This window comes from Mauremys mutica, chromosome 4 (genome assembly GCF_020497125.1).
Source record: "Mauremys mutica isolate MM-2020 ecotype Southern chromosome 4, ASM2049712v1, whole genome shotgun sequence".
Classification (NCBI taxonomy): Eukaryota; Metazoa; Chordata; order Testudines; family Geoemydidae; genus Mauremys; species Mauremys mutica.
In genome coordinates, this window is record NC_059075.1 from 142,253,627 (window position 1) to 142,279,423 (window position 25,797).

At 43.8% G+C, this 25,797-nt stretch overlaps 1 protein-coding gene across 4 annotated transcripts in view; it reads left to right on the forward strand.

The window, feature by feature from the left end:
* The first annotated feature begins 596 nt into the window (after positions 1–596).
* Positions 597–25,797, forward strand: part of TRAF3IP3 (TRAF3 interacting protein 3) — a 28,683-nt gene continuing 3,482 nt past the window's right edge. For 3 of the 4 annotated variants that reach the window (XM_045014274.1, XR_006578944.1, XR_006578945.1), the window contains exons 1-14: positions 597–1,352; positions 7,969–8,109; positions 8,890–9,304; positions 12,106–12,241; positions 13,096–13,153; positions 13,433–13,457; positions 14,001–14,030; positions 14,303–14,398; positions 19,099–19,170; positions 19,592–19,732; positions 21,383–21,520; positions 22,224–22,359; positions 23,424–23,486; positions 24,882–24,941. In XM_045014274.1, coding sequence (XP_044870209.1) covers positions 8,960–9,304; positions 12,106–12,241; positions 13,096–13,153; positions 13,433–13,457; positions 14,001–14,030; positions 14,303–14,398; positions 19,099–19,170; positions 19,592–19,732; positions 21,383–21,520; positions 22,224–22,359; positions 23,424–23,486; positions 24,882–24,941 — 1,300 coding nt within the window. In that variant the 5' untranslated portion in view covers positions 597–1,352; positions 7,969–8,109; positions 8,890–8,959. The remainder of the gene's footprint in view (positions 1,353–7,968; positions 8,110–8,889; positions 9,305–12,105; positions 12,242–13,095; positions 13,154–13,432; positions 13,458–14,000; positions 14,031–14,302; positions 14,399–19,098; positions 19,171–19,591; positions 19,733–21,382; positions 21,521–22,223; positions 22,360–23,423; positions 23,487–24,881; positions 24,942–25,797) is intronic. The other variant, XM_045014273.1, reaches the window with a different exon arrangement.

Below are 25,797 nucleotides of genomic sequence, written 5' to 3' on the forward strand. Positions count from 1 at the left end.
AGACCCCAATACACGGATCCTCTCCCATCCTGGTACTGAAGCAAAACAGGGACTGTAGGCTCCTTATTCCCCGCAGGTGATGTCAGCTGGAAGATATCCCATGGAATGGAGGTGCCTCAGAAAGCAATAATGGCTGAAGGATGTTGGGGTAATATTAGGCAGCAAATTCTAGGTGGCCTACTATTGCAGTCACATGGCAGATCGGTGGCCAGGGTGACACTGGGCTACATACACAGCGAATCAGGTGAGCAGGGAGGCACTAGTCCCTGAGAACACACCTGGAATAGTGTATTGAAGTTCCAGGCGCAATGTCTACCAGGCTGAGCACTACCGGAATGATGGGTGGCAGCAGATATTCCCCTCTGACAATAATAACTGGCGCCCTCCGGGCCAAATAACCCCACAGGAATTTCAGAAACGTCAAATAAGAAACGTAACAAGGATGGTTGAAGTGGGGGGGGCAAATAGAGAGAAAGCAAGAGATTTATGGTGAAGGGAAAGGGGGTCTGCCGCTCAGCCCAAATAAGGATTTATTTTGGGATGTGTAAACCCTGGAAGCAATACTAAGGGAGGCTCTCGCTTTTTATTCTAGCACTGTTTAGCCATAGACTTGGCTCAAGCATCACTTCTGGATGAGTCCTTAGAAAATAAGGCTGGAGCTATCATAAAGAAGATGGCTGCCTTAGAGTTTCATTTTCTTCCATGTTTACCTGGACACATCTGTTTTGTGGGCAGCGTTCACACCAGCGTCACTCTGACCTTTGTCAACTCTGCCGCCGGCCTAACCTCCGATGGCAGAAATAGGAATTTCGCACTACACAAGACTGTTTACAAGTAACACTACTTTCCTTCCCAACACCACGATTCCTCATACCAAAGGCGGCAAGGCAGAGTCAGTCACAGCTCATCCTGCACAGCTTCTCAGGACGGCGCACTGCCTCAGACTGCAGTGGCTGATAAATGGAGAAACAGCAAAGGACACTCCTGGACCCTGGCGATAGTGGTATGCAGCCCGTCCCACCACAAGATAACCAAACAACTGTACTGTGCAGGGCACCAATGCTCCAGCTTGTGCCCTAGCCTCTCCTACCATGTCACAAACTCTAAGCAGAGACAGGAACCCGGGTTAAGTGTTGTGGCTTAGTACATTTCCTGTTTCAAAAAAAAAAAAAAAAAAAAGAGCAGCAAAGAGAAGTCATTCAAACGAGATGTCAGTTGCAATGTGTTAGCACCCAGTAACCCAGGGCTCACCCTTCTCCTTTCTGGCATGGGGCTTAACTGAGGTCCGGGAGCAAAACAGGGCCTCTGAACATCTGGCGAATCCACCTAAGGGCTGCCCTTGCTGCGTAGAGGTAAGAACCTTTAGATTTGTGGCTAGCTATGGATGTACAGAAGTAAACGCTGACCCTGTAAAGAGAGGCAATTTGTGTCTTGTTTTTTTCTCCCAAGTTTCAGCCTGCATGATTGACACTGGGAGGTTGTAACATGAACCAGCAAGGGATTTTTTTTTCCCTTGAAGTTTGAGTGTTACAGCATGCAAAAGAGAGATAAAGGGCACGCTTATTAATTAGGAAGAGTAATTTTGGGTGGCCACGGAAAAAAATAAAACCCATAAGTCGCCAGCAAGGGCTCAGAAGTTTGCTCAGCTTGGGGGGTGAGTAATAGATCACACGTTTCTTTACGTTTCTTTCTTGCTTTAAAAGTTTGAAGGTATTTTGTGTTTAAATCAAGCGTATAAACAAGTTCCACTTCCTGGGATGCACAATAAGCAGGCTCTGTAAAGAATGTAGTCAGAGCAGGTAAGAAGGTAGCTGAGCAGCTTGTAATGAGAAAGAGTCTAACAAACGCAGGCTTTGAGTACATGGCACACACCCGGATGAATAGGTAGCAGCACCCAAATTCAGCACTGGACTGGGCCATTTTTAAATTATGAAAAAATAAGCAGAGAAAAATATTTTTTCCAGGGCCTGAAAAGTTTGGAGGCCAGTTGTCTTTTTTGGGGGAGAAGGGAAGGAGTGAGTTCACATCCAGATCCAGTTTCTGAGGGTTTTCAGCTCTAGGGTGTTGGCATAGGCCCAATCATTATGTACTTCAATGTCAACGAAGCTGTTCACCAGACCTACCCTCAGCCTGCTGTGCTGAGGAAGATTGGGCATGAGAGAGAAAGCCCAGAACGAGGGCCACAATGAAACTATTAAGTCAAGAACATAAAAGCTGTGTGGAAACAACATTTTAAATGTTTTATGTGAGTTGCCCAGTTCTGTGATTTCTCCAGCTGAAAGTCTGCAACAATAAAAACAAATGAATAGCAGATTTTGATGAGAGACAGAGGGGGACGAGTGGAAAAATTAAGTGAAAGAAAAGGACATTTCAAGGACAGTGAGAGGTTCGAGAGTCAGCAGCATCTCCAAACAAATAACGCAAAAAAAAAAAACCCAAACCCCAAAAGTACAGGGCCATTTAGAAAGTGATTCATTTCAATATTATCTTGGAAGTCTTCATTTTCCTAGTTGGCTGGGGGAGTATTTAAGGTGATGCATCGATGGCTAGTTTGCATATATTTCTCCTACATAAAAGCATAAGCCCTTCGGATTGTTATTAAAAGGCTGTTCTCATATTGGAAAGGAGTTCTTCTAGTTAAAGGAAAACATTTCAGTGACATGCTCTGGCTGTGCCATTATAAAAAAATGTGTTTATCTGTAGTGGTTTTTTATAGGTAGCTATACTATTCTGGGGGGGAAGATTATTATCAAATCCCCCCATCTTTCCTCCTCCTTCCCCAAAACCTTACAAACTTTTTAATTGATGCCACTAATTGCCCTCAGTGTTTCCATCAAAGTCAGTGATTTTCCAGTTGTTTGAAACAAAGAAATGCTAGTGAAATCGCTTATTTTTATTTGAGAGTGAACAAAGTTTAACCTGTTTTTTCAGAGACTAATTTTCCTTATTTTTTCTTCACTTTAGTTGATACATTTTTTCTTTCAGGCAGTCAGACTCTCAGACTCAAGAGTGATGGGAGCATTATAAGTACCTGGATAGAGAGTTCCCAGAAGTTTGAAAGGATTTAGATAGGAATTTGATCTTATCTATCTACATCTCAATTAGTCTGTCTTTCAGCTCTGAGTGCAAGGGTGTATGAAGCTGTCTAGCTTACGAAGACATTAAGGACTGGAACAAATGGTTGCCATGAAAACAATATAATATATGTTAATGAGAATCTGAAAAATGTTTGCTAGGAATGGATATTACTACCACACTCTTAGCCTACTGGTCCAGCGGCAAGAGCCCAAGCTCAGAGACTTTATGCATATGATGGGTGCCAGTTTATGTTCTTGCCAAGTGAACAGATGCTGGCATGTGTCCTCCAAAGCTCTGTGATCTGCTATGAATAGGAAACCTAAAGCTGGAAGAGAGCAGTCTCTCCCTATTTCCAATCTCAATTTCCAACCAACCGCCAGACACCATCAAAAACTTATTTTATTTTTTGTTTAAATGATTGTAAAAGGGCTGACTCTGCTCACAATGACACTGGTGTAAATCAGGAGTGCCTCCACTTAGTGATGTTACTCCCAGTTGACTTCTATACAACTCAGAGCAGAAATTGACCCTAAGTAAAACCTTGGGTACTTATCAGAACTGCACCCTAATGACTGAATCATTTGATGTTCCCCAGTCACTAAGGTTGGGATTTTTCAAAAGCATTCCGCATTGGCCTAACTCTGCTCCTATTCAAGTGAATGGTAAAACTCCCACCGACTTCAGTAGCAAGAGTTAGGTCAATGCTTCACACCACTGAAAATCACGCCCTATGGGTACATTTACACTGTAGCTGGGAGCATGTCTCCCAGCCCAGGGCTTGAGCTCCTCTTTGCCTTCTCCCGTCGATCAGGGTCTGTAGCTCTGGTTCTTAGTTTCCAAGTGTTCTTGTCAAGTGTGTCTTCCAAGCTGACAGCAACCTTCTTCATATCTTCCTTCAGCATCTCAAACCACCCTTTTTAGGAGATCTTTGTCCTGTGACTACTAGCTTTTGAACTCTCTGGCCAACACATCCTACATCTTGTCATTTCACGTGACCCAGTCGTCTCAGTCTATACTCCCTCAGCTTTTCTGTGATGGAAGCTACCTGAATCCTGGCTTGTACCATTTCATTGCATAGCTTGTCAGCTCTTGTCCTACCCAGCACCTGCTTGAGCATTCTCCTGTTGGCAGTGTGAAGTAGTAGTTGTTCTCTCTGCTTCACTGGTCAGCATTCTGACTCACATATCATGGCTGACTTAATCATGATCTTATACACTTGGCTCTTTAGTTTACCTGGCATATCCTTATCGCAGAGAATTCCTGTCGACTCTCTCCATTTACACCAAGCACTCGTCAGGTGATCCCTAATATCTGCATCCACATCCCCATCATGGCCCCACAGTACACTGAGGTATGTAAGTTACTGCACAGCCTTTAACTCTGTACATCTAGTTTTACTGGCTTCATGTTGTCCCTCTCAACAAAGCATTGCATGTACTCCGTCTTTTGTCAGCTGATTCTTAAGCCATTTTCTTCTAATGCAGTCCTCCATAGTTCTAGGTCCCTTTCCAGTTTGTATTCATCTTCACGGCACAAAAAGTATGCTCCATGGAGCCTCTCCCCTAATGTCCTGCATTGAGGCGTCCATTACAATCACAAACAGGACTGGGTTTAAGGTTGATCCTTGATGTAGAGCTACACTCTCAGTGAATGCTTCTCAGTACTGTTGTGCTATCTTCATATATATCCATCACAGTCCGAACATGTGTCTCTGGCAGATTGCACAACCAAAGGCACCACCAAAGCAATTCTCTAGGAACCCTGCCATAAACCTTATCTAAATCTACAAACATCAAGTGCAGCTCCAGGAATTTATTCCCATACTTCTCCTGCAATGTTCAGGTTGCCAATATGCCTCCATTGTTGACCTTCCAAACATAAACCCAACTGGGTTGTCATATTTTTGATGCTCCAGCTCCTGCTAAAATCTTTTCTCTATAATTCTTTCTAGTCATTTCACAGTGTTACCCATTAACTTGATGGTGTGACCCTGAGAGCCCCTTTATGCCAATTAGCAAAGTGCACCCAACAGAATATTTAGCCAAACTATGTCTCATAGAGTATCCTAAAAAACGTGTGTGATGTATGTACGGGTTGTGTATACAGAGTTATGTATTTATGCTGGAAATATGTTCTTAAAATATGTTGTGGAGGCAGTTCATAAACTAGCCTGCCCTAGACAAAGGAATGTGGATTTACTTGTCTGCATGGATCAAGCAAACAGTGGAAGAGAAAAACATCATGGCTTGATTACAAGCACAGGCCAATAGAAAGACATTTGTATCGAAGGTAAACAAAGTGATCAAGTGAATCCAAAAAAGCAAATTGACCCGAGGATGAGATGAAGAAGAGGCTTGGCACCTGCACCCCGAAGAACAAGCAGCAGGGGAGAGGAACTTTGTCTGGGTTTATTTTCAAAGAACACATTTCAAAGGCTTTTTGGACTAAGGAGACAAAGGGATCAGCACCCTTTGATGCTGTGAATGGTGGATCCTTCTGCCTGAGTGGCTGGGGATGCTGATAGCTTGATGTGAGTGAGAAAGCTGCTCAGGCAAAGATTGTAGCTTGCTAAAGTTAAGTTTCAGTCACTAGAAAGTAGGTTTTGTTTTGTTTTGTTTGTAACCAGACCTGTCTCTTTTCTTTTTCTCACGATCACTTAAATCTGTATTTTTATTAATAAACATATTATTAGTTATACTACAAACCATCCCCATCCTGTTATATTAAAGTGAGGCGCATATCCACAACTGAGCCAACAGGCTGAGGTGTATTCTGTCTCTTTGGAGACAGGAGACTTTGTTAATTTCTATGAGCGTCCAAGTGAGAGGGACTGCACGCTGCAGAAAGATGCCTCTAGGGGACTCAGGAACCAGGGTTCACTAAATGTTACCTGCAAGGCAAAGTTTAGCATGGCAGAGTCTGGAGATATTTGCTGGTGAGGTGGAGAGAGTGGTGTAGCAGGAGACTGTTTAAGCTCGAGGAAAGCTCTCTCTTGCTGAGGCAGAGAGGTAACACAGTGAGCTTATGGTTCTGGACTCCCTGAGAAGAGCATCACAGATGGGTTGGTAATTTGTACATTCCTGCACATCTCCTTTACGCTTGAAGATAGGGACCAGTGTGCTCTTCCTCCACTTGTCGGGCATTTCCCAGTACAGAAAGTTGAAGAAGTCTGTCATCATCACCACGACCTCATGGGTGAATGCGTTAAATCAGGGGTTCTCAAACTGGGGGTCGGGACCCCTCAGGGAGTCACAAAGTTATTACATGGGGGGTCACAAGCTGTCAGCCTCCACCCCAAACCCTACTTTGCCTCCAGCATTTATAATGGTGTTAAATATACAAAAAAAGTGTTTTTAATTTATAAGGAGGGTCGCACTCAGAGGCTTGCTGTGTGAAAGGGGTCACCAGTGCAAAAGTTGGAGAACCACTGCTTTAAAAGCCTCCTGTGGTACACTGTCCACTCCCACTGCATTCCCATGTTTCATCATCTTCAGTGCTGAGGCTCCACATTGGTCGTAGGGCTTATGAAGCTGCTGCTTGCGCATACTTCCCACAACGATTTCTTCACATTCTCTTCATTGAGCAGTTTCTCATAAAACCTTGGCCATCTCCTAATGGTTTGACTACCTTCCACCAGTTCTCTTCTATTTTCTTCTTTGACACACTTCGCAGCTGCCAAGTCTTCTGTGTTTCTTGGCTAATCTATATATTCCTTTCTCCCCTTCCTCTGTTAGTAGTCATGCATAAAACCCTTGAAATGCCTTCCACAAGTGCCTTTTTTTTTTTTTTTTTGGTAGCAGGGCTTGAGCTAGTGTGCTAGAAATAGCAGTGTGGACGCTGCAGCTCCAGTTACCAAAAAAACTACTCAGCTATCCACCCACGCTCAGACCCAGGGGGTCAGATGGGCTTGAGTGTCCATCTGCCATCTGAGCTGCAACATCCACACTGCTGTTTCTAGCATGCTAGTTTGCTAGCAGGAGTCTGTCTCACTCGGCAGGGAGCATCGTTCCCAGCTGCAGTGTAGATATACCCTAAATGGCCAGATATTCCAAAGAGCTTTGCACTATCCTCAGTGGGGATAGAGAAGATTCTCCATTGCTCTGAATGGAAGCTGCTGCCTCTGAGCACTTTTGAAAATCTGGAGACGGGAATTTGCTTTTTTCGCTCATTTGCACCTGTATCAACCCACAGTAACTCCACTGGAGTCAATGGAGATAAAACCTGGGTGAGTGAAAGGAGAACCAGGCCCTCAGTTTGGATCCTGTTAGCTAGTCAAAATAAAATGGATATTCCATCCCAGGGCTGCAGTGTGATACTCCTCCCCGCAACGCCCAGAACCGAGCAGGGCAGTCCCCTTCATCACACACTGTGTGGGCACTAGGACCCAGGCGATGCCCTCCACCGCCTGCACCCCACCAGCTATGTGTCCTTGAGGAAAAAGTGCAGGCTAATAAGGAGGTGTAGTAGAGAAAATGTAACGTTTTAGGGATTTTGTCAGCGTGTGTCATGTTATGCTCTGTTTTCTCCCTCACTGGTGAAGAGGAGAAGACCCAAACACCTTCCATGTGGCCACAGTCTAGTAAAGCAAGTAAGAGAGAAGCTTGCAAGTGAGCAAAGAATTCTGTAGGAGGAAGTGGAGGGAAGGGATTATCATTCACTCTGCACATGTACACAGTGTAGGGAGGTAATGCCCAAACAAAGGGGCTCATTCTTAGGGCAGGCCTCTGGTGCAACCTACCTGCTTTACTTGAGCTATACACAAACAGAAGTGGAGGCAAAGGGACTGGGCTGAGCAGTGCCATTCAGCTCTCCTGCTTGCTCTCCCCTCATCTCGAGTCCAACAATGTTTCTAACACGAGTAAACATTAATGTATTTAATATTTACAACAGAAGGGGACCGGAGGCAGTGCCATTAGCCAGGAGAATTAAGGACACGGCATTACAGCCAGACAAGCTTTGGTGAGGAAAAGGAAAGAAAAACGTGCAGAGTGCAAACTGGAATGTACCATTTAAGTCAAGCTATTGCAAAAGGTGAGTGGAAAGGAAGGGGAGCTGAAAAAATGCAGCACTCAACATTAGGGTGACAATTATCTTCAGATAGTAAGGGCTCTTAAAACTGATGAGACAGAAACAACATGGGATTTTTCCAAAGGTTCTATAGAAAAACCCATGCAGACAAGCTCCATGTCCCAGGCCTCTCTGGGTGTGCACAGAAGGCAAACAGGATTTAGAAATACATGCAGCTGCATGAAAAGTAAATTATATAATAGCAAATTTCCTACATCTACAGTTAGTCTTTGGGAACAGACTGGAAAAATATATGTATGGAGAAAAGGAATGCAAGGCCACTACTACGGAAATACCAGGAGCCATTATTCTTGCTGCAGTCTTACTTTTTCAGGTGGGCCAAGGAGTTATAACTAGGAGCAGCGGGCTGAAACTGAGCAAAAAAAAAAATTTAGACCAAACAGCAGGAGGTATTTGATAATGGCAAGATCTAAGATTGAAGAATAAATCTCCCAAGGAAGGTGGTAGAAACTTCATCATTTTGAACATGATTGAAACTGAACTGGATAAAACACTGGAAAATCTACTTCAAGGAGCAATCATGTGTGTGTGTGTGTGTGTGTATGTGTGTTTATCTATGGCTGGGGATAGAGAGATGTCGGGAAAAGGATGCCACCTGCATCCACTGAATAAGGAGAATATTCCTAGAGTTGGGGTGTCTCATACATTTATTCAGCCTCCAGCCTGATCATTTGTTTTCACTTAAAATGTCTCTCCCTCCCCCACCCCCTTTGGTTTCATTAGGAAAGAACTTCACCAAAGCAGCCAGGAGATCATCACAGGTTGGTGTGTTGTGTGTGGAGCCGTGGACAATATGATCAGTCAAACTGAGACGTCCCCGCGTCGGTGCAGGCGTCTGAGTGAGAGTTACGACGAGAAGTGTGAGCGCTGGCAACGGACCCGTGAGAGCTTGTGGAGGAGAAACAATGTCACCACATGTCGCCATGTGAGGCAATGTCGGAAAAAGGAGGCAGAGGAGCAGTCCCAGAGCCCCCGCCAGAAAGAGTTCCTGAAGAGAAGGAACTTAGCCACCGAAGAAGAAAAGAAACAAGTGAGGTTTCCTACTGGGACACCGGCATCTCCGGGACTAGAGTGTGCAACAGGCACCCCCAAGGAAGCATCCTCCTGGATGGATTTGAGGTCACCCACATCCCTCCAGGTAACAGCTGCAGCTATGACAATCATACTTTTCATAGATGGTTGGCTACTGACTATGGGCCTTATCCAATGTTCACTAGAATCAATGGGAGTCTTTCCATTGACTACAAGAGGTTTGGGATTAGGGTCTAAATATTTGATGGCAAAAAACTGAGAATTCAGTGACAAAAATGGATATTTCCTTGATGATTCCCAAACTTGATCAAGGGCAAGATTTTGTCCTGTCACTCTCTTGTGTTCCTCTCCTGCTTTCAAAATCTTGAACTTTGACCCAGAGGGAGATTTGCAGCCATTTCTCATAGTTCAAACCTGCATTTTGGTAGCAAAATAATTGTTTTCCACTTGTGCAAATTGCCTCTCATTCTCATCAAAAGATCTGAGATGATCACCATAAGCAGTTGGCTTTCTTTGGATGAACCTATGGAAGCATGATTTCCCATCAGCATCTTTAGTGGGAGGAATTTTCTCATGATGAGTTAGTAATGCGTGTCTGATTGTGTCCTAATTTCAGCATCCTTCTTACAAACTACACATTATCCTATATTTAGGCTTGGAAGTATTAGATTTTTATCAGTAAACATTGATATCACCACACATATACAACCAATCAAGTATTTTCATCGATAGTAACCAAAATTTACAGATAGGCAAAGTTTTAAAGATGCTGTGTGAGAACTTATTGGAGTTTGATTTAAGGATATTTACTTTGTATATTTTGACAAGTAATGTTGACTGCCCCATAATTTCTCTCAACTGTGAAAAATTAAATGGATAAAAATCAAAATGACTCTGCCAAGCCTACCGATGTTATACGTAGCCAGCAGTGAACCAGATGAGCCAATGCATTTAATAAAACCAGATTACGATCATACATAAATGCTCCAGAGTCAGACAATCAGGTTGTACCTTCTAAACTCACAGCCTTTCAGATGAAATAATCCCCCCATCTGTTTTCGTACCTAAGTAAAGTTATCCAAGGGTCTTTTAACTTAAATGAACAACCAAGGACAATAAAATAAAAGCACAGACATGTCCTGGGGGCTCCTCTACAAGGCATGAGTGTGGAGGACAATTATTTACCTCATGCTACTGTTTACTTCTTTTGATCGCTGGGTTTAATTACAAGCCAGACAGCAAGACCTTGGAGCAGGCGTTCACATGCTTGCAGCCCATGTGCCTGTAACTTTGGCTGCAGAACTACTCTCATCCTAGTACCTGCAGGGGGCTCTGAGGAACTGAAGTAAGGGAGAAAAGAGCTCATGCTCTTACTACCAGAGATCCTGGAGAGGCACTCAGATATAACTCTGATGAGTGCAGAACAAATATCTAAGCCTACAACTAGCCAGGTGCTAGCAGCAATGCTAGCCAGGAGCTAACTCAGGGCATCAAAAGCTCTTTTCTTACTCTCCGTGTGGTTAGTGAAGCAACTGGCCTCCTGGCCTCTCAGAGGCACTTTCTTTCCCTGCTGCTTCACACTCTACCAGCAGTTAGCAGGTTCCCCCACTGCCCCATCAGTGTTGCTGAGTGGCTACACCTTGCACTGACTCCAGTGGGAGTTGAGGGTGCTCAGCACCTTCTGAAAAATTAGGCCTTGCACCCAAAAATCACTGTATCCCTCAGTCTTCACCCATGTTATTCCCCAGGTCAGTTGCACAGTCTATACCAGGGGTCGGCAACCTTTCAGAAGTGGTGTGCCGAGTCTTCATTTATTCACTCTAATTTAAGGTTTCATGTGCCAGTGATACATTTTAACGTTTTTAGAAGGTCTCTTTCTAAAAGTCTATAATATATAACTAAACTAGTGTTGTATGTAAAGTAAATAAGGTTTTTAAAATGTTTAAGAAGCTTCATTTAAAATTAAATTAAAATGCAGAGCCCCCCGGACCATGGCCAGGACCCGGGCAGTGTGAGTGCCACTGAAAACCAGCTCGCGTGCCGCCTTTGGCACACGTGTCATACAGAGCAGGTGCAAGGATGTTTCGCACTGTAAGCGAAACTTCCACCTTGCGCCCTCCCCCGTCCCCCTGCCCTGAGGCGCCCCTCCTCCGCCCTGAGCCCCCCCCCCCGGCAGCTCCCCACCCCCATGCCCTGAGGTACCCCCCACCCCGCCATGGCAGCTCCCCTCCCTCCGCCCGGGGAGCCGTGCGGCAGCTGCCCACCCCAGCTCCCCCCTGCTCCGCCTCCTCCCCAAGCACGCCGTCGCTGCTTCACTTCTCCCGCCTCCCAGGCTTGCGGCGCCAATCAGCTTAGGCGCCGCAAGCCTGGGAGGCGGGAGAAGTGAGGCACCCACGGCGTGCTCAGGGAGGAGGCGGAGCAGGGGTGAGCTGGGGCGGGGAGTTCCCCTGCGTGCCGCTCCCACCCCCTTACTTGCTGCAGGCGGCCCTCCCCGCGCCCCCCTGCCCCAGCTCCCTCCACCTAAATGCCGGCGACGACCGGGGCAGCCGAAGATCCAGCCGCCGCCAAAGAAAATGCCGCCCCTCAAATCCTAGCGCCCTAGGCGACCACCTAGGTCACCTAATAGGTTGCACTGGCCCTGGTGCCACAGGTTACCTACCCCTGATCTATACAATTCAAAGTATCAGAGGGGTAGCCGTGTTAGTCTGGTTCTGTAGAAGCAGCAAAGAGTCCTGTGGCACCTTATAGACTAACAGACGTTTTGCAGCATGAGCTTTCGTGGGTGAATACCCACTTCTTCAGGTGCACAATTCAAAGTGACACCATGCCACTTGGTTAGTTGCTTCCCCTTTTCTCTCCTGATTTTTAATAGGCCATTATAAAAATTAAACTCTCATTTCATTTCAGAACAACAGCTCCTCCATGATCCATCACAAACATCCCCAGCACAGTCTCAATGATCCTCGCACGCAGAACAACTGGCACTCCTGTGGCATTTCATCACAAAACATCCTCCCCAAAGACATCTCCAAGCTTAGCCGAGGTACAAGAAGACTGGCTAAATGAGGCTTAGGCTTTGCAAAAGGGAACTCAAGCTTACTGGGATCTGGGGGCTGCATTTTATTTAAACCTCCAAGGTTCAAGGGAATCACCTGGATTATTTTGGTTTGGACTCCCAAAGCAGGCAGAGAAAGAGGATCTGTATTGATAAAGAATCCCCTCAGGTGTCAAATTACAATGTACTGGAACCTGCACCTCTGAAAATCAATGGGTGTTTTGCCTCTGAATTGCATGGGAGCAGGATCAGACACAATACTAACACATGCCAAAAGAGTTCCTGTTCCTAGAAGCCCTGTTCCAGTGTTCAAGGAGGATGTTCTGTTTCAGCCAAATCTGACATTTTTCCCTTTCCAAACCCTGCATGATAAGAATACGTTGATTCACCAGGTGCTATTCTTTGTGCTGAGTCAGTAATGACCTCGGTGCCCCAGCCTGCTGCAAAATGGCACTGTGCTGCAGAGGGAGCCATCGTTGCATACAGACGTAAAATGGAGGCTCTGAACACTTATGATCATTAAAATCTCCATGGCACTTTTCTCAGAAATAGGCGTGTTTGCCAGTAGCTTGGCCAAATTTTAGCTTAAGTAAATTACTTAAATTCCACTTGTATTTTCAGCTGCATACTCCCGCCCTAAATTGTTGTGTTATGCTGCCGTGTGCAGTTTAAACTGCCATGTGTCATCCCAGCGATGGCTGAAATAATCCCTATATATAGTTGGTAAAGTACTTTATGAGCCTTCAGAATGAAAAGTGCAGCTGTGAATGAGGGGTTTTATACTAGCTATCTGCTGACAATTTAGGAACCAGTAGCCCACCCTCTCAATTTTATCTTAACAGGCACTCAAACATTAACAGAATCTAGCGCAATAAAGAAAAATTCAAGCCAACAAACAGAGTAAGTATTTTGTCATCTATCCTATTAGGAGCACATTCTTCCTGCTTCTGCGGGGCTGGGGATTCACGGATACCTGTAAAGGCACTTTGACGTACTTAGATGCAAGGTGCTATACGAGTGAAAAGAATTATTTTTATTGGCATTATTTATTGTTCTATGAATCGTCATATGATTGCTCCTCTTCCTAGCAAGTATTTTCAGCGCACCCATTCTTGTGATCTTTTTCATAAATCTATATCACGTCCATCTTAAGCAAATCCTTGTCTTTTTTTATTTTAGCTGTGGAATAGCAGTGCTAGATAAGGTAAGCAAAATGTATGAATAACCCGTATGGAAATGCCTACGAGAATCCTGTTGTCCTAAGAAACATTAACGTTAATGGACCAAATTCTACACTTCCAGGGTTTGAACAGTGTCAACGAAAACAGGATTTGCTCCTGATTATTTCTTCTTGGAATGTAGATGACAGAGATTGCTGGAAACTAATTTACTGACAGGAAGATCTATGACAGTACATCTAATGCAGTAGACAGGGACAGTCTTGTTCCAGGGAAAGCACTGATTGCAGTAAAATACCTACTTTGGGTTGAGCCAATGAATGACAGAACAGCTATATTATTGCACAGGCCTAAGCACAGTAAAGGTCTGTACAGCTTATTACCATTGCTCAGAGAATGTGATAACGTAGGGTTCCCATTTAATTCTTGTTAGAACTCATAGCACTGATTGCAGGCTCTGGCAAAATCGTTTCCTTTATGGACTAAGTGATTGGATTTTAAAATATAATCAAATAGAAGGTTTGCACAAACTGAATCTGGATTTTACTGCACTTTTCTTTCACTTTTAGGAAATCATTCAACTTTCTAACTACCTCAAGGTAAGCACAAAAATTATAAATACGGTTCTAGAAATGGGTGGAGGGTGCGTGTGAGGATGTAGCTTTTATTAAACTGGTATCATGCACCTAGTTTTAAGGTGGCCAGGAAAACAAAAGGAGCAGCTACTGAAGCCCAGGGAATAAGTTCCCAAAACACAGTGAGGAGTGAAAATAGCTCTAATGAGTCCTAGAGGGGATGTCCAGATGAACTAGGGTCAGTGAGACACATTCAGAGCACCTATATTAGCCTGGCTTTCTCATTTTGCCTACAGGAGGCGTTACATCGAGAGCTGCTGCTGAAGCAGAAGATGGTGATTTTACAGGAGCTTTTATCCACATTGCTGCAAGCATCAGAAAAATCTTGGAAGGTACCAAATGGCTACGCTGCGTACTTCTAGTCGGCTTTAGGATTATGCCAGGATCTGCCAGGGCAGAGTCCCATGCGTGCAAGGGGGGAAACCCCATCAGGTCTTGCTTATTCCAGCTCTGCTTCTGGTCTTCTAATTTTGGGATTATCCTTCTCTCCTAAAGGAGAAGATGGTATAGCTCTGAAGCTGAGCCGTGTCTGCAAGGGGACATGACTGAGCTCAGAACTATTTAGCATGTGAATATCATCGCCCTTTCTCCCAAAATTGTTTCATTTTAGAGCCAACTGAAAAACAACTCTCCATTGTTATGAAAACTTTCTTTTTTGTTTGAAATTTTCATTCTTTTTTTTTAATGCTTTGGACAAAAAATGTTGGGATGAAATGTAAGTTTTCATTAAGTTTTGAACTAAAAATGTTTCTCGTCGTGTTTCTTTTTTAAAAAGTTTTGAGGATTTTTCCCCATTTTCTGTCACTCATGTTTCTCCCCCTTTTCCAGTAGGAAAAAAGTCTAAGATCGTGGGGGGAAAAGACCATAAAAAAATCTTAATTGCCCCCCTGAAAAATAGTTTTCATTTTGAAACAAACTTTTGTTTCAATTTTTTTGAGGAAGGGGAGACCAAAAAAGATTTGAGCCAAAATGAATTTTTTCACACCATTTTTCATTCAGATTGAAGCACCATTTTTCAATTGAGAAAACACTGATTTAAAAAAAACCCACCCCATTTTGTGTATTGAAACAAAGGGAGAAAGAGGGATTTTAACAAGAGGGATAGCCTCGGTAAGCTCTGCAACAGCTTGTTTCTGTGTGTTCTCCTGCCAAAAGCTGCCAAGATGAGGTGCTAAATAACAGTGCCAAGAATGAATCCAGAACCGAACGGAGCAGGCGTCTCAGTTTAAACCGCCAGTGAATGGGAAAGAATTTCATTCTGATGAAGGTGCTAGACTCACAATCCTGGAGGCTGAATATATCTATTCATCCGCCAAAACAGATACAACACAGACAGCAGCAGCGCAAGCTTCTCCCACGCACTGTATCTCAATCCTTTCTTGATATATGTTGGAGGGAGCCCCTTCAAGTTAAAGTCTGTTCACTTCTTTGCTGCTCCGTTGAGACAAGCAATCAGGAGATGACGTAGAGCCAGCTGCGGCAGCAGTTTGTGTTATATGGACACTCTTCACAAAGCACAGGCCCAGGGCCCTGAATCAGCAAAACACTTAAACAAACACACCCTTAAGTGTTCTGCTGAATTAGGGCCTCCATCCCCCCAAATCTAGTTCCCATGGCTCACCAAACAGGCAGCGGATGGTAACAATTTCTGATTACAGCTGACCCAGAGTAGATTTTTTAACCAGCAGCCTGGAGGTGACATTAAGCAACTACTTCTGAAAAGTATAAGCCATTATGGACTAGGTCATAAAGCACATTTTAAAATAGAAATTTAAAATCAAGTTGCACTGCAAAATATTTGCTGTTAAAAAACGTTAATTTGGAACTAGACTTAAAAAAAAAAAAAAAGATCTTAAAGAGTTCTGTCAGAGCAGAGGAGCCAAGCGATTGGGTGAGATGGAGCAAAAAATGTGTTAAGATGTACTGCGGTTTGAGACTTCCTCCGTAAAATGCTTCTGACAAATATAATACGAGCAGGAAAAAACACGCTGACACACACACTGGCAGGAAGTAGCCATGAAACCTCAGATTAGAAACAGGTGGGTGCACTTTGCTTCTTAATGTCTTTGCTATAGAAAATAGATTTCTCTGCTCCCTCTGCTTTTAGCCCTTCAGGAGACAATCAACATTTATTTGTTGCTGGTGGTGTAGCCAACAGAGCAAACAAAGTAAATGATATTTAGAAATTGGTCCTCTGGGAATAGTTTAGCACATATGATGAAAAGAACAGGCCAGGGGGAAAAACGCTCAGAGAGGCTTCTGCAAGACCACAGCTGGCAAATGAAGTTGCCAGACTCTTAGGGGTCCCATCTGGAAGCCTCTCTAAAGCAAATTAGGTGACGGTTGCCATGTCCATAACTAGCTGAGGCACCAAACCTTGAGGCAGCATTTTAGAACCAGTAGCTCCTACTATAGAAAGTCTGAAGGGAAAAGAAAAATGTGATCATGCTATACAACAATGGTCTGGTCATAATTACACTGAGAATCCCTGTCGGATCCTACTTAATATTTGTGGGTGCATCTAGACCAATATAATGAATGTGTTCATCAGTACAACAGGAATATATCTAACAGCTGGGCCAAGGGGTTACATTCAGGACTGTAGGGTTCCATTTCCTCTGGGTTTTATTCCTAGCTCTGCCACCAACCTTCAGCAACCCGCATAACCGATCTGTGCCTCCGTTTCCTCGTGTGCAAGCAGCAGGATAACAGCAGGGCTGTTGTAAAGCTTAATTACTGTTTGTAAAATACTTTGAGATCTTCAGAGGAAAGGAATTAACTAAGTTTCATGTGGTTACGGTAACCAGTGATGATTTTTTTAGACCTGTCTTTTGAAGTGTAAAAACACCACCGGAATATATTTTTTCCCATCCCCCAAAATGTCTGACCTTGGGAAATTTGGGACATTTTCTGCATAGTTTAAAGACTCTTTCCACCCACTCGCTGCCACTTTCAGGGTTCACTTTTCTCCATTTTATTTGGCATGGGCATGGTGCTTGAACAAAGGGAATGCAGTCCAAAAACAATGCTTAAAATTGCTTCTTTAAACCAGGAATTTAAAATGACAGGTTTAAAAAAAGCAGAGAGGGAGGGAACATTAGATACAGTCTACCAATCATGGGTTAGCCAGGACACCGCAGAAAACCAGCTGTGATTCGCTGACAGCTGAACAGGGATGCAGCAGAGGGAGGATTTTGCAGCCAGGTATTTTGGAGTGGCGACTGACCATAGATGTCCCAATTTTGGGGAGCCCAACCTGAAATCCACAGTACCAAGCATCCGGAGCTTCTATTGACTCCACATAGAATTGAGGTCATCCAGTCTCTGAAAATCGGGCCCGAGGTGTACCCAAGGATTGAGGCATCCAAAGTCAGCGGCCACTTTTGCAAACACTGGGCCTCCAACTAACTTTGAGCTCCCTTCTGTGCCGCCTTCAGGCCGTTGAGGCAGGGATCTGCGAGAAGTGTGAGCTGCCATCTTAAGAGAACTCAGACATGAGGAACAACCCTAATGTAACTGTGAGAATGAACAGCTAAGAGAGGCATTGTGGTGTCTTCTTAGCAATCCCTTCTGGGCTGGAAAATACAACCTGAGCCTTGTCAACAGTTTTAAGTTTCGCCACCATGGGTATGTTGGTCGGGGTGGGTTTTTTTTCCCCACATGTAACCATCATAGCTGTGCTGGCAAAAGCCCAGTGTAAACACAGTTATTCTGGCGAAAGAATCCTTTTGCGGAGTAGAGCTTACTCCATTCAGGGAAATGGTCTAAGTTACGGGGACCAAAGGGCTCCTGCGGGTGAAAGCTGCATCTCCATTTGGGGGGGAGGAGGGAGTTTGCTGGTAGAAATCTACTAGTACCAGCAAACCCTGTCAAGTATAGACAAAGTCTGATTCTCCCATCTGGCCCTCTGTGCTCACTTACACTCATATAGAGTGGGTGAGAAATGCTACCACTCTGACTTGGCAGTGCTTTACATCCACTTTCCACAGGCTTAAAAAGACTGTCAGTAGAATCTGGCATGAAGTCTCTTCCGGTAGCTTGCATCTAAAAATATCTCTCAAAATTCCCCCCCTGCCTCCCCCCCGCTTTTTTTTTTTTTAAACACAATTGGCCTCTAGTTTGTTATGGGAACTGATGGCTGGATTTATTGGACTTTACACTTTTTGGGCTGGGATGCGTAAACATCTCTGTGTTGACAGAGTGCCCGGCATGCCAGGGCTCGGATTTTACGTGGGGCCTCTGGATGCTACCATGATATAATATTAAATAATAACCCAATGGATGTTAAGCGTGGCTTCGCACAATAGTGAGTGGCAGTGGTGCTGACATCCTTCAGATCAGAGGTGGAAGACGAGAGTCCAGGCAAGCACTTTGCTAGAAGCCTTGCCTGGATTTGCATACAGCCTGCATTTTACAAATCCAACTGCAAAACCTGATTAACACTGAAAAAAAAAAAGACTCAGTTTCCCCATTCCTCTCTCCACCCTCAACAAAGCTCCTTGTAGTACAAACCCAATCTGTTTTCTATGGAAAAACAGACAAGATGCTGAGACAAGATGCTGCCACCAGCTGGAGCCGTAAGCCAAAATTTTGTTGCGAGAGAGAACCGTGAAGCAGAAAACAAGGCTGTGTGTGGGGGCTTGGGAGCAGTTCTGTTCTCAGAACAGATTCATCCAGAGTAACCATGTGACTCCTTTGTGCCTTTAACTTTTCTGAGAGCTCCTGCGTTCCTATAATTGATAGAGCTGGCTAGGAAAAAATGGGGGAGGGAGGAGGAACTGCAAGTGTTTCATTTTTTTCCCTTTTTTCAAAACTTTGAAATTCTAAATTTTTCCCCACTTATTTTTGAAATTTTGAAAGTTATTCTAAACTTTGACTTTGAAAATAATTTGGCCAGCTCTGGGTATGACACTAGGAGCAGAAGAAAAATCAGAAACATGAGTGAGCCAAAGTATGATGGATTCACTTGGAAATCTGCAGAGGTTGTTATGTAATTCAGTATTCCAGACCTTGCCTCAATTGTTTCTTCCAGGGTCAGCTGAATGAAGACAAATTAAAGGGTAAACTGAGGGCCCTTGAAAATCAGCTTCACACCTGTGCCCAGGTAATGTATGAGATTTTTTTTTTAAAAAGCAAAGAGAACAGATAGAAAGAAAAAATTTGCATCCAAGTAAAAACACAGAACAATGTAATTAGATCAGGTCTTACTTTCCAGAAGGCTTTTATTAAATAGGGTGAAAAAATGGTTATATTGTTTGCTGCAGTTTGTTGCATTTATCCATGTACGTGCTAATACTCAGATCCAGTGAGATCATTGAGACTGGGCAGTAACCCATCAAAGGTAGTGGTGTTTGAGACATTTAAAACTGAATCAAGACAAAGTTGTGGAGAATGTATTAGAGAGAGAGCAATCCTGAACTGGATCCTGGTGGATCTTTTTGAATTTCTAGGCTTGTCTCTCACCAGTGGGTTAAGAGTCCATTGATAATATTTAATCAACTGTCAATTCAATTGTCCCTTTAAAGAATTACTCAAAGGACAGTGTGAAGAGAATCCTGATGGAGATGGAGGACCAAAAGCAGACCTACGAGCAGAAAGCAAGAGAAGCTCTGCAGAAGCTGCTGGAGGAGAAACTCCAAGCAGAACAGCAGCTACAGAATACTCAGGTGAGGAACATGAATCCCACAACAGATGTCCTAACTAGAGGGACGGGCCCGTTTTCAGGCTGCTGAAAAATATAATCACATGGCCAGTTCAATAACGTTGGGCCCAATCCTGCTCCCCAGGAAATCACTGGAAAACCCTGGGGCTTTAGTGAGAAGAGGATTGTCCCTTTTACCATCTTCAACAACTGTACAAAATAATATATTTTAACTACTGAACAAAGGCGAAAGTGGTTGTCCTTCCCCTCTGCCCCCTACCCTCCAGCCCCATACTTAACAGTACAATGCCTCATAATAAGTTTGGGTGCGTGTGTGTAGGCATATTTCAGTTGTCTAAGCCCAATGATGGGTGATTAAATAACGTGGTGGGAAGGAGAAATGCTGCTGCTTTGGGCAGCTTCATGGTTTATAGCCTCGATGTTGCTGTGTTTTTTAAACGTACGTCCAGAGCTCTGGACGGGTGCCCTTTGGTGTGGCTTTTTTTAGACCAAAATCCTGACAAATAATGCATGCATCCGACCAAGTGGGTATTCACCCACGAAAGCTCATGCTCCAATACGTCTGTTAGTCTATAAGGTGCCACAGGACTCTTTGCTGCTTTTACAGATCCAGACTAACACAGCTACCCCTCGGATACCTAACAAATAATGTCACTATGAGTCCTCCTATGCCACATTTGTCCACTGGGCCAGGGAACAAAGTAGCATTTTCAACACTGGAAAACAAAACACTATGACAAAGCAGCACAGAAATAATCTGTTTTAAATCTACAGAAACACACAAGAGTTCAGGTAATCCCTTATGTCAAACTCACGGCAGTTATACTAAACACTCCTCTTGTATATACAGTCTGAGGCTATGTCTTCACTTCCCGCTGTATCAGCGGGTAGCAATTGATTTCTTGGGGATCGATATATCACGTCTCATCTAGACGCGATATATCGATCCCCGGAATGCGCTCCTGTTGACTCCGGAACTCCACCAACCCAAACGGCGGTAGCGGAGTCGACATGGGGAGCCGCGGACATCGATCCCGCGCCGTGAGGATGGTAGGTAATTCGATCTAAGATACTTCGACTTCAGCTACGTTATTCACGTAGCTGAAGTTGCATATCTTAGATTGATTTCCCCCCGTAGTGTAGACCAGCCCATATATGTACCTTTAACTTCCAGAATGAAAAGCTCCTGCTTGTTTCTCTCCCCCCCATCAGGTGGCACCGTATTCTAATGTGTCTCTGTGCTACCTCACTACACAGAAACAGGGCAATGCAATCATGTTATATTACAAATGCACAGAACCTCCTTTCCCCTTGCATTTCCCAGAGGTGTTAGAGAGAGTGCTGTCAGCATACAACCTTGAAAGAGAAAACCCTACACATTCATGTGTGCGCGCGCTTGGATTTTGCTGCGCTGTATTCATTTCAATGAGGGGAATGGGGAATATTTAAAGGAGGGTACCAGGTTGAGTTCATCGCTAGTTATGTCAGTTGAGCTTGTGCTTGTATAGGTGCAAGATAAAAGCCGGCATTAAACAGATATAAGAGCTGTACCAGTTTAACTAAACCAGTATAAAATCACACAGTGCAGCAACGTTGTGTGTAGATCAGTCCTAAGCTAACAACGTTGCGTCCTGGATGTTGTTTTGTTCTTCAGAGGACCCTGGCAGTCACAGAAGACGACTGTGCTCTCTGGAAAGAACACTATGACACATTAAAAACAGAGTGGAGTGAGACAGCCACTAATCACACTGAACTGGAGAACAAGCTCTATGTTTTGCAGAACCAACTGCAAGTAAGCTCATTCTCTACCGTATGGTTGTCTTGTTGCCTCTGCCGCTCTGGTCAGGCTGTCAGAGACCACGGATGTCTGACCATGAATGGGTTAAATTCAAATACAACTCCACCATGGCAAAGGTTTTATCTATATCCTCTTCTAAATCGCAGTATTTAGGTGATTATAAGATTTTCCCCAGGCTGGAACTTTGTTTTAAAAGTTTATACACTCATTAAATCTCTCTATGTAATATTATGTGCTCCATATGACTTTAACCCTGATGTCCCAGCCATCTAGTTCAGGTAACCGAATTCCCCTTGAGACTGAGTTGCACACTGTATTATTTTGTGTGGCATTTCTATTTACTGTTAAATAGCCACCATATTCCACTTCAGAAGAGGCTGGATTGCAATTATAGGCCAAGTGGGTCCTGTAGCAATGGAATCAATTACACAATGAAATACATGTTTCTAGGTGTGCAGAAACTTCGGCATACACCTATGCAGGCCAGAGATTGAGGCCAATTTGAAAACAAACCCTTTCCTTTTTTGGTTAAACAATACTGTGTTATTTACAAGTCAGACAGGACCAGATTTTCAGAGGTGTTGAGCACTCAGCTCACTTTGACTTCTGACAACCAGGCCCACGTTGTGTTTTCTTTGAATTGTATAACTTCTTTACCAACCAATGCCCTGATGCTGAGGTTCTTTCTTGAACGTAGTGGGCAGACACCCAGAATGATCAGCTCCACCAGGCCCTGCGTAACTTGGAGAGTGAGCGTGAAGATCTCTATTCGAGAATCGAGGCTCTACAAGCAGACAACCAGCTCAGAATGGAGCACGTCAGTGCAATGGAAGGTACCGACTTTGCAAAGGGAAGAGTAGGATCCGTAATGGCAGAGGTTTCTCCCTGACAAGTTACCGTCAGCAAATACTTTTTTAAGAATCCCAGTTGCTAAAGCCCGACATAAAAAAAACACCTTCCTTTAAGCATTTTGAACATCTCAGCTTGGAAGCAGACTCTGGTTTCCAAAAGAGATCCTAAATTAAGTTTTATTCAATTTTCTCCACCAAGCATGACTGAGCTATAAGGAGATCAAGTGAGTTTCCCAAAAGAAAGGGTGGTCTGGGAGCCAAGAGATCTCGGTTGAATCCCCAACTCTGTCACAGGTTCTCTGTGTGCTCTAGTCTACAGCAAGTCACTGCATCCTTATGCCTCAATTTCCCTACCTGTAAAATGGGGCTATTACTAACCCACCTCATATGGTTGTTGACAAATTCTTTAACATTTGAGCTGCATGGGAACAGTGCTGGGCATTATGAGGCCATAAATAAATGCTAATCATATTGACAAGTGGCAGTTCAGACAAGCAGTATCATGCGTCTGTCGAAGTGGGTATTCACCCACGAAAGCTTATGCTCCAAAACGTCTGTTAGTCTATAAGGTGCCAAAGGACTCTGTTGCTTTTTACAGATCCAGACTAACACAGCTACCCCTCTGATACTTGATAGTTCAGACAGGGGCACTGAAATTCAGTTACTACTAATGTGGCTATTTTAAGTATATCAAATGAAAGTAATGACTGATAAATGACTAATGGCAGCCCCATCTACCTAATGGATTAGGCTTGCAAAACATAATTTAAACTAAAACCAAAACATACAGCATTATTAATAGAGTGTAAAGAGCACCAGAGCTGCCATCACTGGTTAGACAGCATTTATCTGGGCATGTGTGATTAACAGGAAATCACTGGAGTCTTAAGGGAAACCATTAGCTCATTAAGGCTCTCAACACCTTTCATTCCACTGTACAGAAGTTGTACAGATTTGGGGAGAAGGAAACCTGCAGCATTTACACAGATTTCCTCAGAGATTTTTTTGTCATCCCTGACTACTAAAAATTAATTTGTTAATTCCAGGTAAATTGCAAAATGAACAAAAGCAAAAGCTGGCGCTGGAGGTGACAATCACTCGTTTGCACAGTAAGTAGCACTGCAGGGCACAGGCCTGCATTTTTTAAATGCATTAGGTCTGACGTTGCCATTGCAGTGTAACTCCAGTGAGCTCATGAACCCTGGCTTACATGGATAAGATCAGCGTTAGGCCCACTGCTCTGTGAAATGCGCACTACAGGGAAATGCAAGAGCCTTCTCCAGTTGCATCTATTCTTCTCCATTCATGGATAAACTCCCCTGCACAGAGACTGATTGGATTGTCTTTCCTATTTGTTATATAAGAGCAGGTTTACCCATCACCCAGAGTGACTGTGATTGGCTGTAAAGGTGACCAGGTTATCAGAAGGTCTCAGCTGATTGATTCTGCACACAGAAAATCCAGAGATCTGGAGGGAGGATGTGAAATACCACCATCCCCCCCCGCAATCTCCCACCACCTGCTCATCTCCACTAGGAACATCACCAGCGCTTGGCATTGATCATTAGCACAACTCAACCTCATTTTACAATGTGTCTTTGACACAGACTTTATCCCAGATTGTCTTAAATATTAGCAGAGGGAGAAAAAGTACGAGAGAAGAGGGCAGAGGAGACTGTTTTCACCTGACAGTGAAAAGAGATGGAGATACAGTGGTGGACAAAAGGGAAGCTGTTTCAGACAACAGGAGAGTCAGAGGAATTGGCTCTCACTTTAACGCAATCTGGCTACTGTTAACAGGACACTGGGACTAGAGAGAAGGGGAGAACTATGAGGCGTGACAGACACAGATAGCCAAGCTCTGTGGCTGGAGCAAGACCATGGAGGGTTTAACATACAAGGACCTGGATTTTCAAAAGTGACTAGTGACTCTGACAGCCTGACTTTTTGGGTGCACAACTTGAGATGCCTTAAAGGGGTTTGATTTTCAGACAGTGCTTGGCACCTGCTTCCTGAAAATCTGCTCCCTTTAAGATCTTTCAGCTTGATTGCCCCAAATCACGTCATTTAAAAATGTTGGACATGGAGAACCATTTTGTACTGGATCCTGAACTGAATGGGGGAGCCAGTGAAGTTGCTTACAGGTACTGTTGCATTTCTCTGTACATTGAGAAGGAAAGCATGCTGGAGTCTATATTAAACAATCATAAGCAAATATTGGCAACAGAAGATCTAAATTCTTCTGTCTTAGGGGGTAGCCATACAACACCTGGGCTTTTAGCAGAGTAGCCTGGGTATAACCGGTGGCAGAATTTTCCAAGAAATTGTATGAATGAAGCGAGTCAAACCACCCACACAGTAGAACCAGTTTACAGTGAACTAAAACCAACAAGGAGGGCTGAGATAGGAGAAGGGGCAGACTAGAAGAGGAAGAGGAAATGCCCAGAATGAAACCGACTTGTGTACATAGTTTGGGTGATAATAGTGGCTTATTCTATTTGCAGACGAGTTACAGAACCAGTCCAAGGAGAAGGCGGCTCAGGAAGAGGTGGTAGTAAGAAAAGGTCAGCAAACTTTGTAACTCAGACTCTAGACAACCATTATGCTTCTAATCTCACATTAAAAGGTTAAACGGTGACTTCGAGTGAAATCTGTTTAGCATAAAGGAATTGTACTGTTCATAACAGGTTGCTATGTATTCCTAATGGATACCAAATTTAGCCTCACTATATACGAATACCTGTATCTGTGATGGCAAATGCCTTAAACAATAAATTGAGTTGATTTCAACGCTCCTCCTTCAGAGGCCATGCCAGTCATTGTTTACTTGATATGCTCCAGCTCCAATTTCAGCTACCCCTGCACACCAAGAAAATCATCATCAAAGATTGGGGAGTTTTGACCCCCTCCCCACCAAAGGTAGCTTACTTTGCCAGACTACTGTCAAACACTTCATAATTGTTTTTAAAATAAATATTTCTAATTCACATGCATAGCTGAGCATGAAGACAACTAAGCCATGTCCTGCATTCATTTCCAGTTGCTTAGCACCTAAATACAAGTTAAAGATAATCAACTTGTAGAACAGGGGTAGGCAACCTATGGCACGCATGCCGAAGGCAGCACGCGAGCTGATTTTCGGTGGCACTCACACTGCCTGGGTCCTGCCCACTAGTCAGGGGGGTTCTGCATTTTAATTTAATTTTAAATGAAGCTTCTTAAACATTTTAAAAATCTTATTTACTTTACATACAACAATAGTTTAGTTGCACATTGTAGACTTATAGAAAGAGACCTTCTAAAAACGTTAAAATGTATTACTGGCACACAAAACCTTAAATTAGAGTGAATAAATGAAGACTCGGCACAGCACTTCTGAAAGGTTGCCGACCCCTGTTGTAGAACAATGAAGAGGCTGAC